This window comes from Dendrobium catenatum, unplaced genomic scaffold (assembly GCF_001605985.2).
Source record: "Dendrobium catenatum unplaced genomic scaffold, ASM160598v2 fragScaff_scaffold_1028, whole genome shotgun sequence".
NCBI classification, from domain to species: domain Eukaryota; kingdom Viridiplantae; phylum Streptophyta; class Magnoliopsida; order Asparagales; family Orchidaceae; genus Dendrobium; species Dendrobium catenatum.
In genome coordinates this window covers 1,078,038-1,096,901 of record NW_021319490.1, presented here as the reverse complement: position 1 = coordinate 1,096,901, position 18,864 = coordinate 1,078,038, and the positions used below count along the sequence as shown (strand labels likewise).

Below are 18,864 nucleotides of genomic sequence, written 5' to 3'. Positions count from 1 at the left end.
GAAATAACATAAAATAAGAGCTAAAATTCATAAAATAACTCATAAATGACAATTTAAATTAGAGCCGTCGATTTACGACGCCTCCTGTGATAGATGCGCCAAATCTTCGTGCTGATGTCCGCATCAGTGATGCTAATCCAGCTGTTGGGAAAAAAATTAGTTTTTAAATACCTTCACAAAATCATGCCATTCAATCATCAATAAAGAAATCATTCCAAACTTCTCACGGCATTGTGCTTGCAACCATCTCTTAACTTTCCCTTATGACATAAAAGTTGTTAACATCACTCTTCTATTATCAAATGATAAATCATATAATCCAAACAAATTTCAATTTTTAATAAGCTATTCTTAACAACGCACTTGCTATTTTGAATGCTCGTGCCTTAAAAAGTCTAAAATTCTCTCAAATTATGATCTATCTCACTGCCAAAGTCAGACTTCAGCCCATTGCTTCAAAAATGACTTTTCAATTAATGACATTTTATCAACTACTTGAGAAACCATATTCATAATTCATACAATTCTTTTACCTATCTCTTTTACTAATAAATAATCTTTGTTGGATTTGATACTATTTGTAAAAAAACGCCAAGATTCTATTAGAGATATGGATTAAACCCAATAAGAACGTAATACATAGATTAAAAAAAACTTTGCAAGAAGCAGTTTAGAATAGCAATTTATAAGAGAAAATCTTTGAAGTTATTTTTTTTTTTTAAGAAAAATATTGGAATTGGATTGGAATTGGATCATGGAAAACAGAGAAACGTTGGAAGGCCACTAAATTTCAACAGCTCACACAGAAGTATAACAATATTCAAACAGGCAATAGGCTTAAAGTTGAAGGAATCCAAAAAACAAGACCCTCACCAATTATGTGTGTTTATGCTTCAATATCAGTATTATATTTGCATGAGTTTCATAGGAGACAGTCAAAGATTTAAAAGCACATGAAATTTGCTACCATGGTCAGAACAAGTATTTATGAAGGGTTGAAGCAGCATTTCAGGGTCTCTCACTGGCATGCAGTTGAATAAAAGTATCTGCACCTACTTTCCGGAGGAAAAAAAATGTCAAAAATGTTGGTCAAATTTAATATTACTAAATTCAAGATATTACAAATGCCATGATAAATTAAAATGCTAACACATTAATGAAGATTTTAAAAAAATGAAGAGATTTCACCCGTGCGCTGCAATCATTATTAGGTTGTTCCTCAGGAAGATTGACAAGGCAAGCATTTTCTTTCACAGCATGAGAAAACCATCTTGCACACTCCACCATACTTTCTGGACTGTGTGCTCCATCTAAATAAAAAAACAAACCACCAGAACCATGGCTTGAGCTTTGCATGTCAAAATGTGGATCTGGAACTATTTGTGCCCGTCCTTGTAGACTGGCTGATGCAAGTCCTCTTATGAACTGTTCTGGCAGACTACTCTGTTGCCATGCAGAACAACATCAGTGGTAAATTTCTCAAGGTTGATGCGAAGATGCAAACCTGAATATCCATTAATATTGACCTTAGTGTTTTCAGAAAATATGCCTTCTGCATCTCCAGTTTTCTGAAGCCAAGTGTGTGACATTGCTACTGCGAGGCCAGCATTTATATACTGATGCTCACCATCAAGTCCAAGTTTTTGACCGTTCAGCAATCCTTGATCCAAAGGTGATGCAACTTGAAGAGATATCTGCAGTAGAATAGAATAGATAATGTTGTCATGTTTCTGCACAACTCAATCCAAAGTTATAGTTTATCCCAAAAAAAAAGAAACATAGCCTAGTCAAAAGTATATATGACTTTGTTCAAACTTCAAACGGAGCTTACTCCTAATTGAGATGCTTTAGCCTTAAGAACCGACATTGCTTCTTCAGGCTGGGTTACAGTGTAAGCTGGAACTCCTTGCTATGAAAAAGGGAAAAATTAGAAATAAGGTAAGCGAGAAAGCTTATTCGGGATGAGGGATACAATTTTAGGCATAGCAGATATATAGCATCTCCAAAATTATACAGAAAAACAACCTTAAAGATGCCAGCCTTCTCCCCAGCAATTTCTCCCAATGTATTGCCTGCTTATACATGAAATGACATGTAAGACAATAAAAATAGGTATCAGCTGAGGATTGAGATTGACCACCATCACCTAACGAGGCTCTGCTCGTTTGTACAAGCAATCATGCTCGGTCATTAGCAAGATGTGTTTATTTTTACATTAATTTACTATCTAGTAGTGTATTAATATTAATAACCATGCCAAACTAAATATATTATATGGCTGTTAAGTATAAAAACAACAGGATAATAGGCATTTGATGTTTATTATATACCCAAGTTCTTCTGAATACAGTTATTTTCAACACATAAAAGCAGCAGCTACAGGCATCAACATCAATATAGACACATGGTAAAGTTAATCAATAGTTGGAAAAGGTATATAAGCTACACTGATATTGTTTTTTAGGGGGCTAAAAGCAACAAAAGTTTGACTATGTTGCATATTTAACACCCAAACATTTGTATTTACACTCCTATAACCCAACTCATCCTCCTATTAAAAAGCCACTTTGATAGACGGGGCAATCATAAATGGATACACGGCAAGTATCCAACCATACATCATTCTTACTACAATATTACTAAATAAAATTTAGAAGCTAATCTCTCCTCCTTCCCTCCCACCATAAGCTTGCGTAAAGCAACCATGCTGCAGGGATGAATGGACGTGATATTGAATGGGCCGGCAGTGAAACAGCAGGGTGAAGTGGCAGTGACAACATTAACATGTCTGATAACAGTATAATGAGGTAATGTATGGCAGTGGTTCGCCAACATTAGTAAAATTTCAGTGATTATTTGCAACTTGTAGATAGTGACGAGGAGAGTGGCTGAGAATAATTTAATTTTATGTAATATTCTTAGAACTTGAATGGAATTAAAACAAGAGTGACAATTTATAAGAGTAAGGGGATTTGCCCGTACATGCATACTAATTTGTGCTAAATATGCAACATAAAAATTTTTAGCAGCCTATATTTAATTATATAAAACCCTTATTTTTACTATGTAACCTTTGTAGACACCTATGATTCAGGTTAAATCAACAAACAAACGTATTTTCTAAAAGAACAACTTACCGAGTATTTCCATATGATCATATCCAAGTGAAGAGATCCCACACACAATAGGTGTTCGAACCTGAATAACGCTATCAAAATTAAATATATTTTCTAATTCACTCAACTACAAAAATCTTCATTGCAATCATTACATAAGCAAACAAAAAATGCCTAAAATATTAGGCAGCCATAAAAAAATATGATGGTAATAGGAAGCGCATTTTCTTTTACAACAGAGAATCAAAGTGCTAATGTTTCTGAGCCATACCACGTTAGTTGCATCAAATTTCCCTCCTAAACCGACTTCCAGAATGGCAACATGCACCTGAAAGTTTAGAAACAAGAATATATTATCTAAATTGTGATTTATCTTAAGAGATAGAAAAACATGTATTGAGTTAAATATCAACAAATAAAGGCAAAACATCATATTATTGCTAAAGAAGGCAGAACAAGGGGTCAGAACCAAAATGATGAAGAAAGGAGCAAGATCCTAAGATGCGCACAAGTATTAAAGCACCATCATTTGTATGTACCACCAATATAACAAGCATTGGAATTAATTAAGATAATGAGCAGTTTAAACTAACCTGTTCCGCTACAAAAATTTTGAATGCAAGCAAGGAAAGAAAACGAAAATAATTTGGCATCGGCATATCATCATCAGTTTTCTCCTGCATAGCAAAACACAAATCATATATCAATTACACCCAGATTAAATTAAAACGAACTCAGCCTAATCCTATTTTTAATGTTAGAAGGTGAGTATAATAAAGAACAGGGAATAATTATAAAAAGGATCAAAATGGTCCATTGACTGGATAGCTATGGAATAATTTTGAAAAGAACAATGATGTCTGATTAAGACCGCTCTTAAACATTATAAATAAAAGATATCAGTAGAGATGCATTAAGACCGCTCTTAAACATTAAGTTTTTTATACCATAGACCTCAAAAGCCTAGCACAGTTGACAAAATTATGTGTACCTTATTGGCCAAAACTAATACAATTACCTGTAGTCTGTTATAACACCACCAGAAGTATGATAAAAATTTATCCTCTGAAATATCCATACTGCAATATTTGTTCAAACATAAGGGGAAAAATCAGTATCTTGCAAAATTGATAACGTGAAGAAACAATATTCAAGAAAATAAACAATTTTCTTATAAAGAACAAGCTTTTTTTCTTTTATATAAAAAATCTATTCGACAAAGCTTTGGGATCTGGCAGGAAGGGATAGAGTTGGGAAATATTTTAGGTCTATGAATTTTAGCAACTAAAGTAAGGATCAGAAGTGGAGAAAAAACCTAAGTTCTATAAACTTTCATTACTCACCAAACCGTGCAGAAACTTGTCAGTTAAGGATAATTATTAACATAGAAATCAGGAGAAAGGTCCCAACCCAAACGTAGATTCCAGACTACTTTATTTTGCATAAAATACTGCAGAAGTGAAAAAATTAAAAAAATAATAATAATTTCGTTATAAAATGAGAATTAACAAGTCACTACTAAGATGCATAGTATCTAAAAATTTGCACCCCAACCTCTCGCTGGGACATTTCAAGTGGTTTCAGGCCAAATTTTCAGAAGGCACATTAGATGGAAGATAAAACAATTTCCAGATATTTCACTTTCATTTTAAGAGGTTTTTATGACATGATTACATATTTTCTAGAGGCACAAGCACTCATGATTAATTAGCCCTCCCAATGACAAAAAAAACTTTTGACTAAAGCTAGTCATTAGATCGGCACTACATACAAAGCATATCATAGCAATAAATTGATTCAAAATTAAAATTTGCCACCTTAAACTTGAAGTGAATCATAGGGGAGAATGCTGAAGAACCTGATCAAAATCTCATGACTCATCATCCTAGGCTATCATAATCTCTGGTCTACTTAGTCAACATAGGTGGCCAACCCAAAAACCATTGATGACATGCATGAGTTGTTTCATCCAAGATTATCTAGTAAACCTAAGGTAGATGTTTGTCTGAGGGGATAAATTTGAGTCAATTATAACAAATAAGGATTTTATGTCCTATCAAGTTCACCACATGATTTATTACTTAAAAGTTTTATCCATTGGGAAACTTGCGGTTGGTCGTAACCGTAATTTAATATGTCATCTTGCAACAAAACCATTCAGTTAGAGGGCTCGGTCATAACAATTTTATGTGGTGTCATTTGGTAATAAAATCATCTATTAGATGACACAAGTCACTTCCTTACTAGCGAGAAATTATCTGAGAATGATTCGTAGTGATACTTAACAAGAAATTGGCTCTTCGTGAACTAAGGTTATTCTAAAATTTACCACCCCATCAAAATATTGCAGACAGTAGATGGATTTTGCTTTAAGTATGAATAGATTTTAATTGAAATTTATCATCTATTAGAGGACATGCATCACGTTCTTGCTAACGATAGATTATTTGAAAATGAATTGTAGTGATACGTTCAACAAAAAATTGGCTCTTCATGAGCTGAGATTATTCTCAAATATACCACCCCCATCAAACTATTGCAAAGGAGGGACGAATTTTACTTTAAGTATAAAAGGGATAAAATTCAATTATTTTTTTTTAGATTTTAATGAATTGCCTCAAATGATTAACTTCAAATATTGGGAGCGTTTTGAGAGTAAGGTCCCCTTTGGTTGAAATTTATTTTCAACACAATCATAATCGGAGTATTTAAATATTTAATCTACTAAGTTGAGTCTTGGCAACTCTGGCCTTTTACAAACATAGGATTGAGCCTGGGGATTGACTTTGCGAGCCACTATATCAGTGGCAAACTTGAGAATTTATATTTTTAAATGAATTTAACTTGCAAAAGGCATTGAAGACATGATGCAAACATAAAATAAAATATTTCAAAGATCTCATAGTCTCACATTCATATACAAGAATAGGATTTGTTGTACATTATTTGGAACTTATATTTTTTAGATAAATAAACTTTAAATCCAATTTTAATTTTTAACCCACATAGTATTCTCGAACCTTAAACTTAGAGGTTCGAGTATTTGGTTGGAGCACGTGCAAGAGCTTTGAATTTAAAAAAGAGAAATATGAATTTTAAATAATAGATCGATCATGCATCATTCAAAGCATGAGATATTTGGTTCGATTCATTTTTAACCCGCGGAGCATTCTTAGACGCCAAAATTAGAACTTCAATATATGTTTGGAGTACATGCAAATGAATTGATTTAAATGGCCTAGTGTTGCGCATAAACTTTTTGATATATTTGCATGACATATTTGCACATTTCAATGTGTATTCGTTCAATGCACTTGGACACTTACACGATCTTTAGTGTGCTTGTATGTTCATCAATACTCTTGCAATTTCTTAAGTGTGCTAGCACAATGCATTAGCACGATTTCAATATGTTTAGATTGCACATATATGGGAGGCGTGGACAAATTTTCTGATAGGAAATACTTGAGTTCGCAAGTAACCCTATGGGCAATACTTGAGTTCACAAGCAAACCTATCTCCAATTGGTGAAAACAACGAGGATAATGCAAAATCTGGGCAAAATCAGCCCCAAAATGATGGATTGCAATCAGAGAAAACAAAGCCAAGCAAACACAAAACAAGATACAATTGATCGTCAATTCGAGAGGAGGATCGTCTCTCCAAAATCTCTATTCAAGAGAGTCTAGAGCCCAAACGCCAAGAAACCCTAACTTTCAATTAAACAAAAAACATAATCTCCTCTAATCCCTCTCATCCCCTTTAATACAAGATCTTTCCTAATTTAATTTCCCTCCCAAACCCTAGCCGCCCACTCCGTTTGAAATTTTCATTTATTTGGAATAGTGGGGTCCGCCCCATTGGGCGGACAAGGTTTCCGCCTCCGCCTCCTATAGACCACATGAGTCGACCCCTTTGGGCGGCTGGAGCTAGACCGGTTCATTGTGAACATGTCTAACAATTTCTTTCAGCAATTTAACACATCTTGCACACTAGGTCAAAATGTTCGAATGATCTGTGACAGTGCACTACTTTGTCTCATTTAAAAACTCTTTGTTCATGGGATGTATTGTTCGTCCACGAAGCATACTACCTATTCATAAGACATATACGAGTTTCCTTTTAGTAATTAATGTGTGTCGCTTAAGGCGCTCGGACCTTCGTGATATACAATTAGTTGATTGATTTGTTTTATTTGACACAACTCTCCTTGGCCTATTGGTTGAGAGCTTAGGCTTCCAACTAAGAGGTTCAGGGTTCGAGTCTATGTGTATGCGTTGAGTGTGTGAGTTTATTCCATACTAGGAAAGTTCATAATTGAGATCCTATTTGAATTTTCACTAAGAGAGGAATAAATCACTACTTTCCAATTTTATGAATTTCAAATAGGAAACTTATTTACTTCTCCAATTTTCCCTCCCATCCTCCCTGTATGCCGCCGGTTTCACGCCTCCACCCGCTAATTACTTCTTCAGTTATTTCCTAATCTTAATACTATACTTAGGAAAGAATTTGAAATCATTTTAATGCCTGTTTGACCGAAATTCCCTCACCCGTATTGAATGGCCTGAGTGATAATTCCACTTCTGGAAAGGAATTAATTCTCCCGTTTCTCTGTTCTGCATTACCGCCTCCTACACCCACTCCCCCTCTAGCCCGCCAAACCCATCTCCCCGTCACCACCCTTCCTCTCTCTTGATTGCATGAATTAAATCTCCTCTTCCTAAAACCTGTAGGGAGATTTGCTTTCATGCTCACTAGTCTCAACTAAGGCTAGTTTTTCCTCCTGGTTTTCCCCATCTTGGTCCAATAGAATCTGAGAAAACTTCTCAGATTTTTTGGATTGACAAGCTGGAAATTATTTCAGATTGCAAGGTAAGAGAGACGTATCCAATCGGTTCAAAGGAAGTCAGGGACAAAGCCGTTGAAGATATTGATTGACGGATCTCCACATCTCCTTGAGCAAAGGTTTTTTCCTTCTCCACTTGCATTCAAAGTCTTCTAAAATCTAAATTCTCGTTTGGTTAAGATTGTACTCGCTAAAGGCTACTCCCAATGCTCTTGCTAAGCCTAGTAATCATAGGAATTGAGCGTGCTTTATTTGCATCCTAATTCTCGTTGTTAGATTAGGGATTATTTTGAAGGCTACTACTTTGTATTGTTATATTTTCTTATTTATCTTGAAAACTTCAAAACTCCGAGCATGTGATTTCGCCTAAGCAAAGTACCTCTTTATTTGTTTTGAATCTTCATTGAGAATTGCTCGTAACTTTATTCTAAAATTATTCTAATCGAAGAGTTGTGCAAAGCCTAATTGAAGTTCCTGAACATTGCATTTAAGTAGTCCTTCATCACCACATGAGTCGGCCCCTTTGGGCGGCTGGAGCTAGACCGGTTCATTGTGAACCGGTCTAACAATTTCTTTCAGCAATTTAACACATCTTGCACACTAGGTCAAAATGTTCAAATGATCTGTGACAATGCACTACTTTGTCTCATTTAAAAACTCTTTGTTCATGGGATGTATTGTTCGTCCACGAAGCATACTACCTATTCATAAGACATATACGAGTTTCCTTTTAGTAATTAATGTGTGTGTCGCTTAAGGCGCTCAGACCTTCGTGATATACAATTAGTTGATTGATTTGTTTTATTTGGGGACCATTCATGTGAATATAACTACTTGAGACATGTAAGGGATTGACTTGTCATTTATTCACATGAATATAGTATGGTTGAATAGTGCTCGTGACTTTGCATTTTAAGTTCATTATTGTTCACAATCTATTTACATTTTACTTATGCATTGTGGATCCGGTTCTGTGTGTCACGAGTTGGAATCCAACATGTGTTTCAGAGGATCCGGTTCTGTGTGTCACGAGTTGGAATCCAAAATGTGTTTCAGACCATCCTTTATGTTGCCTCATTTGTTTAAATTTTAGCTAGGTGAGATCCATGAGGAATTATCCGTTCAACTATAAATAGGATAATATTATTTCATTTTCATCTCAACTTCAATTCATTGAGTGTGTTCTTAAATTTTTTGAGCGTTCAAAAGAATTCTAGATGCGAAGAAAGAATTATGTTTGCCCAAATTGACGAGCCATTGAGTTCATTACAAGTCACCTGTAAGTCCTAGTAAGTTTAATATTGGTCTTTTTTTTATTCTCATTTTTTTCTTTTTTTACTATTTTAACTTTAACTTAAAATGATTTTAATTTTAAATTTATGCTCAAAAGCTCTTTTTATTTTGTACTATTTGAGTTCTCTATCAAGATAAATTTAGACAGCATGTCGACAATATCAGGTACTAATTAGCCATCTATCACTTCTTATAATCATTCCTATTGCAAGATTATCAACATTTCATCTGAGGGTCTCCCTAACATGCTTGCTAGCTTACTCCAGATGAACTCTGTGTTTTTCTACCTGCGCTTAACATCGCACCGCCCTAATCTAGCTAGATTAATCGAAGACATCTTAATTTGACCCATGATACCACATCACCCACTAATGGCCCAAAGCATCGTCGGAACATGTTTTTCTTAGCCTACAAGGCGCCACCACATGGCTGCCATGCATAGCCGCTAATTATGCAAAGGACGAAGAGAATCGCACATCACTGTTATGTGGGCTTCTCAAGCAACAAATTAGAGATTGATCACTTCACCAGAAAAAGTTTTATGTCAGTAACATGCAAGGGCATCAGGACTAACAGATTGTTGAGATTTATCTCTTAAATCAATTTTGTTCCTCTCATTGCATCATAGACATAAGCTACAAAAGTGAACCACGCATATTTGATCTCCTCGACCCATCCTCTTTTGATCTCTCCTCTTATTCTCTTTTTAGGAATGCTTCATTTTCAGTAAAATGTGCAGGTCTGAAAGCTCAACATGCTAAGATCTCCAAAAATCCATGATGCAAGACAAATAAGAGACGCAAACCAAAGAATACCACGCATTAAATTATCAAAATAACGTGATTAGCCGCATATTAAAAAACTTACTGAACAAAGAAAAAAAATATCGTTGAATTTAACTCAAAGTACTACCCATCCAACCGAAACCGTTCCCGGATATCAATCAGGTGAGGGGAAGTGAATAGGCCAGTTCGAAAGCCACATCTCCGCAAAATGGACTCTGTAAATGCACATGTGGAGCCCTACATGATTCAATCTAATCAATATAAGTCAAGCTGGTAATCAACACTTAAACAGCAGAACTAAATCTTTTCCAAATGACGAAATTTCATCCACCTTTCCCTTAGTTCCAGCAACGTGGATGACCTTCAAATGGGTAATTGGCTCATCCAGTTCCAGGATCTGTCACTCAATCAACTCACATCCAGTTACAACCCAAATGAAAACAGAACCATAAATTCATTTCAAACAGACGTCACCTTCAAATATTCGAACATAAGATCGAAGTTGTCCCCCTTGTTTGACCCATCGGCTCGGGTCCGTCGAGTAATCAAAGAGGACAGGCAATTGAGCGCCTCCTCGTATGCTGTTGACGGCACCGGAAACCCAGCTTCCCCTTTCAAAAGAAAATCAGCTTGCTGAAGTCGTATGCGCTATCGAAGTTCAGAAGTTATGATATCGCTTACCTCCAGCCATGCCTTCGAGAGGGAGAACGATAGGAGAAACGGCTCGCTGGGGCTTCAGATGTAAGATGGGTTGGCTAAGACGTCGCACGAAATGATGGAGAAATGAAGCAGAATAAGAAGGGTTCGCCCGTCGAGGGGTCCGAAATCTTTCTATTCCGCCGTACCAACGTAGTGGATTCAGTGATGCAGCGGCGGCGGCGGGCATGAAAGAAGTACGCAACAACCATGTCGGATGTACCCTTAATGGACCAGGTACGTCAATGGATACCCTAAACCGACAAAAATCTTCTATACAAATACATAAAAATTTTGACTACATAATAATAATAATTATGTATATTTAGTTATATATATATATATATATATAATTGTATTTTATATATTATTTACATGTCTATTATTTAAAATTTTAATATTATATTATTTTGACTCATATAAAAATTTAATCAATCAAATATATTCATTATTATATTTATTTTTACTATTCATATCATCGTATTAAATTTTAATTTTTTCCCAAAAATTTTTTTTTTTTTTTTTCCATAAAAACAAAAACCTTTTTTTCCAATAATTTTATTCCCTATTAGATGATAGACCATGTAATAATAAAATTTTAGATGTTAGATATATAAATAGTAAGAAATAAAGTGGTATGTTATGTAAATCCCCCTCCATAATTAATGCTAAAAAAATATGTTTAAAATATTAATTTCAAATAAAGTATCATCTTCAATAAATTTTAGGGACATTAACAACATACTCAACTTAATCTATTCTATTTACATATTTAACACCTAAAACGTTAATATACATAAATACCAACCCATAGTTCATTTTCATATCAAATATGAGTGGTAGAAATGAAATATATTGAATGGAGGAAAGAAATATAAGTGGTATAATTTGATAATTAAAATTAATATAGGGTATGCCATGTAATAATTAAAAGTTTTAGTGTTAGATTATGTAAATTTTATTTTAAAAGTCAATATGTATACAAATTAAAGTTGAACCATATTACAATAATTTCAATATTTTCTCAATATTTTCAAAAATTGGGTTTGAACTTGACACAAATAATTTCAAACAAGCATGAAAATAATTCGAAAAGCGGCTTTGAAACAAGGTTCAAAGAGATTTATATATTATACATTAAATATTAGTGCAACTCTACCCTTTTTTTTTTTTTTTTGAAATGGGGGTACGACCCGCTGCCACCTCAACTTGTAAGGCGCTGGCGGTGTCACTAGTCCCTCGGCTTGACCTAGATTATGGTCCCGAACACGCATGAACCCACCCGGCCGCGCTTAAAAGAGGGTCCCCACATAAGGGCCGCTGTTGCCCGAGGGAATTGAGCAAGGTATGGGAGCTCCCAAGTGCACTTGCCCACCAACCGAAGCTAAGCATCGATTGGGGGCGGGGTCAAAATCCTACCTTTTCAAACATACAAACTTCAAGGTTGATGTAGACATATAATAGAGTGTAATCATGATAATATATATATTATATATATAATATATATATATATATATATATATATATATATATATATATAATATTATATAATTGTACCATGAAAGTGTAACAACAACAACCATTCAAGCCTTTATCCCACTACGTCGGGGTCGGCTACATGAATCCTTTTTCTCCATTGTGTCCTAATAAAGTCAAATTCTCATTTAAATCTAATAAAGAAAGGTATTGCCTAATATTTTATAACAAAGTCTTTTTAAGGTTCTACCCTAACCTTTCTTAACATAAGTAAAATCTAATACCTCTATCTCCTAACCGCGGTCATTGCAAGGCCGCCGTTTTAATTGACCAAACCATCTAAGGCGACTTCTCTAATCTTATCTTCACTACTGGAGCTACTCCAACCTTTTCCACGTATATGCTCATTCCGTATCCTATCCTCTTAAGGTAAAGCCACTCATCCACCTTTTTAAGGGCATCCTCATCTCTGCCCAACACCTTAACTTAAGATAAATTATTCTTCCTTTTAAAGGCCAACATTCGGCCACCATAAAGCATTGCAGCCTCACTACCATCTTATAGAAATTTTCCCTTAAGTTTGAGGGGTACATTTTCTATCACATAACAAAAGCCCGATGCATTCCTCCACTTTCAACCATCCAACTTAATTCTGCCTGATAATATCCCCCATCTATTTCACCATCACTCTGAACAATAGATCCAAATATATCTAAAACGTGCTACTCTTATTAATGACTTGACGCCAAAAGTCACAATCCCTTCACTAGGTCTATGTACTACTAAAATTACACTCCATAATTATTCCTTTAGATCTACTTCAAGCGAAAACCTTTAGACTCTAAGCGTTAACCTCCATAATTCAAGTTTACCCTTCAACTCCCTCTCTAGTCTATCAACAAGAAGAATTCATTCAAGCCAAAAGCAAAGGTATGTGTTTAGAGAAACTTTTCTTAAAAAAATTTAAGTCTAGTATATGATCATCTGCCTGTTTCGTTAAGAACCTTCAGCTTTATTGCCTTTACTATAAACTTAGGAAACCTCATATATGCCGACAACTCCACTTATTAAGAGTTTGAAGAGAACAATTTTCATGCCTTAATATTAAATACCACCGACATTTCTCAAGCAATTAGAGAAGCACTTGCCAAAATAAAAACGATCATTGCTTGTAGGGCGTATGTGTAGAGTACATGTGTGTCTATAAACTAATTTTCAAGAATTATTATTTTTTTAATCTTTGAATTTACATGACAATGAGAACTATCTATTTTATTTTATCAATATAAATAACAATGAAAATAAAATGAAAATAAAATTATTGATCAATATATATATATATATATATATATTCATTTTCCAAAAAATAATATACACTACTCATGATCTATACAATCATACCACAACTAATCTCTCGTGAGTACAAAACAATAACTAAAATAACAAAACTGCGAAGGATCCTTATCAATTTCATACTCCTACTCCCTTGTTTTGATCTGAAATCATTTAACCACATATAATGAGCTCAAGAGCCCAAAAAGAAACCAAATCTTATAACTAAAATCAATACAAGGCATAGGAGCAATATATATGGTCATTAATTAGTGTAGAAATAGTAAAACTTGCATACAATTAATAACAGTAAAAAATGTGTAAATAATAAAGCAATATGATATGGAAGCTAGTAAAATAGTATAGTAGAAAAATCAGTAAACTAATACAGGTGTCAAATCAATAAAGTAGTGGTTGTATTAGCATTTTCAATCAATAGATAAATTGTATAAAGTGATAAAATCAAAGCTTCACTAAAGTATGTTGAAATTATATAAATGCAATAAAATCATATATGAGTGTACATATATTATATAGTTATTTTGTATCAGTATTAAAAGAGTATATTGCATGCTCAGTATGTCACATATTTAGTATCAATATAATGATTTACTAATATCAAATAGTATTAGTGCCTATATCGGTAATAGTAACAATCTATTGGTAAGGTAATAAAATAATACAGTTACAGTAAAATCATACAATAATAATAAATATGTATAGTAATATGAACAGTGCCTCAATAATATGGATTTCAATAATCAAACTAAACAAGTGAGAAGTTCTAGCAATAATTAAAAATCGGTAGTCAGTAATCATTGGCTTAGTAAACGGAGTTGTCATTATTTGCTTGTATGTATAATAATTACTCCTTATAACTCACAATCAATATTACATGATTAGTAGAGGATAACACCAAACTACGATATTTAAAGAAAAGCTTGTCGGCCCACCATCATGTACATGTCAATCAGTCTCCAATTATCATAGTATTATAGCAGTAATAGCGAATAGTTATTACTCAATCACATATCCACATTCATTTTCAATGCATTTCAGTAAATAAAGTATAATTAGGCTTAATTCGAAAAATACCTAAATATCCTAATGACAAGTAACAAAAACTCTAATGAGTAGAATTTCACATTTTTAAAAGTTAGCCAAATTACCAAAGATTATAGATAATAATATTCTGAAGCTTTAATCGAACTTAAACACTATTTTTAGATGTTAAAATAAATTTTTAAATAGGAAAAAGTTAATGCTTTTTTAAAATCACACAACAAAAAATCTCAAATAAATACTTAAAATATTTATAATCTCAATCTCTATGTCATATAAAAAGTTACGCAGAAATTTTTTTAACAATACAAAATTATCTTAATTTTCGGATTATAAAAATACAAATTTAATTGAAAAACTACCAAAAATATGAAATTATTAAAATAAAAAATAAGATAATGACTCCTTATAACGAGACAAGCAAATCTCCCAAAAAAGTTTATGTATGAAAATTACTCAACGATTCAAATCCTAAGCTTCCTTCTCTCTATCCTTTCTTCTCTTCTCATAATTCACACGTCGGACTCTATTGCTACTACATGTGAGTTTTACTATTTCCGCATTTATTCATAATCATGTGATACTACTATAGTGATTTGACTGTTGACATGCATATTGCTCCTATGCATTACATTGAGTTCAGTTGTAAGATTTGATTACGTGCTAGGCTCCTGAACTCATTAATAGTGGTTAAATAATTTTAGGTCAAGACAAGGGAGCAGGGGAATCTCAAGGATACTTCAAGTTCTTATTATTTTAGCTTTTTTTTTTAATACTCATGATAGATTAATTGTAGTATGATTGTATAAATCATGAATAATATATATAGTTTTTTGGGAATATATATATATATATATATCAATAGTTTTATTTTTATTGGTATTTATATTCATAAAAAAATTAGGTAGCTATTGTTTTTATGTAAATTAAAGATTAAAAAATAACACTTCCAAATTAGATTTTAGAGCATCACAGTAAAGAAGAATACGGAGTCAACAACGCTATGATTTTCATAGGCAATGATATCTCATATATCATCTAATATATGTTATTGTTTGCATTAACAATGAGACGTACCTCATATATCATTCACTACTATATTTTGTTCCAATTCATTGGAGAATATGTGAGCTCTACATTAACCTAATACTCAGGAAACTTTTCCTCCCCTGTAATGTCTTACGTGGGAGTTTCTTCATGCCACTTGAAGAGCGCTAACCAAAAAATTAATCAAACACAATGAATCCTTACTCATAGGGATTTAGGTAGTGTTATATTCATTGCTTCATTAACTAATATATAAAATAATCTAAGAATTTTGCCTCACCTTTGAGTACAAATAAAAAAATGATGGGTTAACATTTTATGCATTCTCAACCTCCTTATTTCTACATGAAATAGCAATATATTACTCAAGCGGTTAGCATCCCCCATCTCATCCATCACCTCCTCTACTTCCTCTATTTTATTCTCTTTCTTTTTCTCATCCGCCCCTTAATCAAATGAATGGTTGAGTGACCAGCAATTACCCATCACTATCCTTCTTCTTCTCTTTCTCTTTTATATGTACAAAATTTGAACAAGATTGGTCATAGCATCTAATTTAAATCTCAAGATTAACTAATTATAATTCAATCTAAGTTGGCCACTCTTCAGCTCTCGTACAATAAAATAAGCTACATAAACCCTTCATAGAGGGCATAGGTTAAACAACAATCAGATTTCTCTAACCCCTCTTACTTTTTCCTTAGGATGAGTGGTGGTAACTTTCTTCTTTATAATTCTAACTAGGATAAGCTAAGGAGTATATATATAGAGAGAACTAGTAGAAGTCCTCCTCATCTAGTTTTTGCACAACACATAGGGTGAAAAATCAACTACAAAGAATAGCTTAAAAAGTCTTATGAATTCATTCATAATAACGACAAAAAACTTTGCCCATGAACATCTTATTGCTTTCTCAACTGAATATCCTTAATATTTTTTCCAAGTAACTTAACATATTTCCTCCTTAGCTTTATGATGGCTTCGTAAGCCCAATATTATAATGATATGACATATCTAGTTTATAGTGCACTAGGATGGGGTGTTTTGGAGCACTGAAATGAATTGATGGGTCAAGTTCGGATTTGACCCGAAATTAACCCAACCCGATTCTAATCAATCTAAACCTAACTTATTTAATAAACATGTAAAAATGCAAACATATGCCTAACCCACTAGCTGTGAGAGCTCATTCCTTTGATTTGCCTCTCTAGATTTGAGTTTTTCTCCCAGGATCGTCCGGGACGCAGTGCAGTGAAACAACTGATTTTTCTGGAATGGGATCGTCCAGGCCGATTTTGGATCGTCCTGGGACGATCAGATGAGACAAAAATCCCGAGAGCAAAACTGAAATTATCGGCCTGAGGAATCGTCCGGGCCGATTGGATTTTGTTCTGATCGGCCAAGACGATGTGGCGATCAGCCGGGCCGATCAGACTAATGTTATAAGGAAATTAGCTCGTTTTGAGGAGAGAGAAAATCATTTTATAAAAACGAAAATATTTTTGCATACATGTTGAGTGACATGTGATTGATTGAATTGTATGACTTGTATTGATTTTTGCCGAGTTTTGATTTTGATTGGATTTGTTTTGTTTCGTTTTGCTTTGGACCCTTAGGGGGGGAAATGTCGGGACGACATTTTTCTAAGGTGGGGAGATTGTGAGAGCTCGTTCCTTTGATTTGCCTCTCTAGATTTGAGTTTTTCTCCCAGAATCGTCCGGGACGATCAGTGCAGTGAAACAGCTGATTTTTCTGGAATGGGATCGTCCAGGCCGATTTTGGATCGTCCTGGGACGATCAGATGAGACAAAAATCCCGAGAGCAAAACCGAAATTATCAGCCTGAGGAATTGTTCGGGCCGATTGGATTTTGTTCTGATCGGCCAGGACGATGTGGCGATCGGCCGGGCCGATCAGACTAATGTTATAAGGAAATCAGCTCGTTTTGAGGAGAGAGAAAATCATTTTATAAAAACGAAAATATCTGAGGAGATAGAAAGAGAAGAAAAGCAAAGGAAAAGTTCATTTTCGGAGGCCGCGGAGCGCTTTTCGTCCGACGCTTGCACTACTAAACACCTCTCACTCAATTTTTAGAGTTATTTATAAATCCTTACATGTAAGACTTGAAAGAAGATAATTACTCATCATTAATAAGAAGAACAAGATTCATAGGCTTATGCCTCTTTCCTAATGGATCTATGGAATCCCTAGTCAAATATTATTTATTTGTTTACCTCATTCTTGTATAATCTAAGAATTTTGCCTCACCTTTGAGTACAAATAAAAAAATGATGGGTTAACATTTTATGCATTCTCAACCTCCTTATTTCTACATGAAATAGCAATATATTACTCAAGCGGTTAGCATCCCCCATCTCATCCATCACCTCCTCTACTTCCTCTATTTTATTCTCTTTCTTTTTCTCATCCGCCCCTTAATCAAATGAATGGTTGAGTGACCAGCAATTACCCATCACTATCCTTCTTCTTCTCCTTCTCTTTTATTTGTACAAAATTTGAACAAGATTGATCAGATCATCTATTTTAAGCCTCAAGATTAACTATTATACTTTAGCCTAAGTTGGCCACTCTTCAGCTCTCGTACAATAAAATATGCTACATGCATAAACCCTTCAAAGAGGGCATAGGTTAAACAACAATCAGATTCTCTAGCCCCTCTTACTTTTTCCTTTAGGATGAGTGGTGGTAACTTTCTTCTTCATAATTCTAACTATGATAAGCTATGGAGTATATATATAGCGAACTAGTATAAGTCCTTCTCATCAAGTTTTTGTACAACACATAAGGTGAAAAATCAACTACAAAGAATAGATTAAAAGGGCTTATGAATGAAGGTATAACACTTTCAACTTCATTTATAATAACGACAAACAAACTTTGCCCATGAACATCTTTTTTCTCTCTCAACTAAATATCCTTAATGATGGCTTCATATGCACAACATTATAATGATATGACATATCTAGTTTATAGTGCGCTTGGATGGGGTATTTTGGAGCACCGAAAGGATTGATGGGTCAAGTTCGAATTTGACCCAAAATTAACCTGACCCGATTCTAATCAATCTAAGCCTAACTTGTTTAATAAACATGTCAAAAACACATACTTGAACCTAACCCACTAACAACCCGAATAACTGGAATGAAGTTCGATCAGAATGTCAGACGAATCCTTTCACTATGGATGTC

General features: G+C 34.0%; 1 protein-coding gene across 6 annotated transcripts in view; it reads right to left on the bottom strand.

The window, feature by feature from the left end:
- The window catches only part of LOC110114486 (folylpolyglutamate synthase), a 17,619-nt gene extending 6,607 nt beyond the window's left edge, over positions 1 to 11,012 (bottom strand). Inside the window, exons 1-13 of one of the 6 annotated variants that reach the window (XM_020847688.2) lie at positions 10,725 to 11,012; positions 10,518 to 10,654; positions 10,375 to 10,440; positions 10,171 to 10,280; positions 4,135 to 4,195; positions 3,710 to 3,793; positions 3,388 to 3,444; positions 3,138 to 3,198; positions 2,026 to 2,072; positions 1,832 to 1,909; positions 1,527 to 1,694; positions 1,189 to 1,446; positions 968 to 1,052 (exon numbers count right to left, since the gene is read on the bottom strand). In XM_020847688.2, the coding sequence (XP_020703347.1) occupies positions 968 to 1,052; positions 1,189 to 1,446; positions 1,527 to 1,694; positions 1,832 to 1,909; positions 2,026 to 2,072; positions 3,138 to 3,198; positions 3,388 to 3,444; positions 3,710 to 3,793; positions 4,135 to 4,195; positions 10,171 to 10,280; positions 10,375 to 10,440; positions 10,518 to 10,654; positions 10,725 to 10,929 (1,417 nt within the window). In that variant the 5' untranslated portion in view covers positions 10,930 to 11,012. The remainder of the gene's footprint in view (positions 1 to 967; positions 1,053 to 1,188; positions 1,447 to 1,526; positions 1,695 to 1,831; positions 1,910 to 2,025; positions 2,073 to 3,137; positions 3,199 to 3,387; positions 3,445 to 3,709; positions 3,794 to 4,134; positions 4,196 to 10,170; positions 10,281 to 10,374; positions 10,441 to 10,517; positions 10,655 to 10,724) is intronic. The other 5 variants (XM_028698010.1, XM_020847425.2, XM_020847549.2 and 2 more) reach the window with 5 other exon arrangements.
- Positions 11,013 to 18,864: the final 7,852 nt, after the last annotated feature.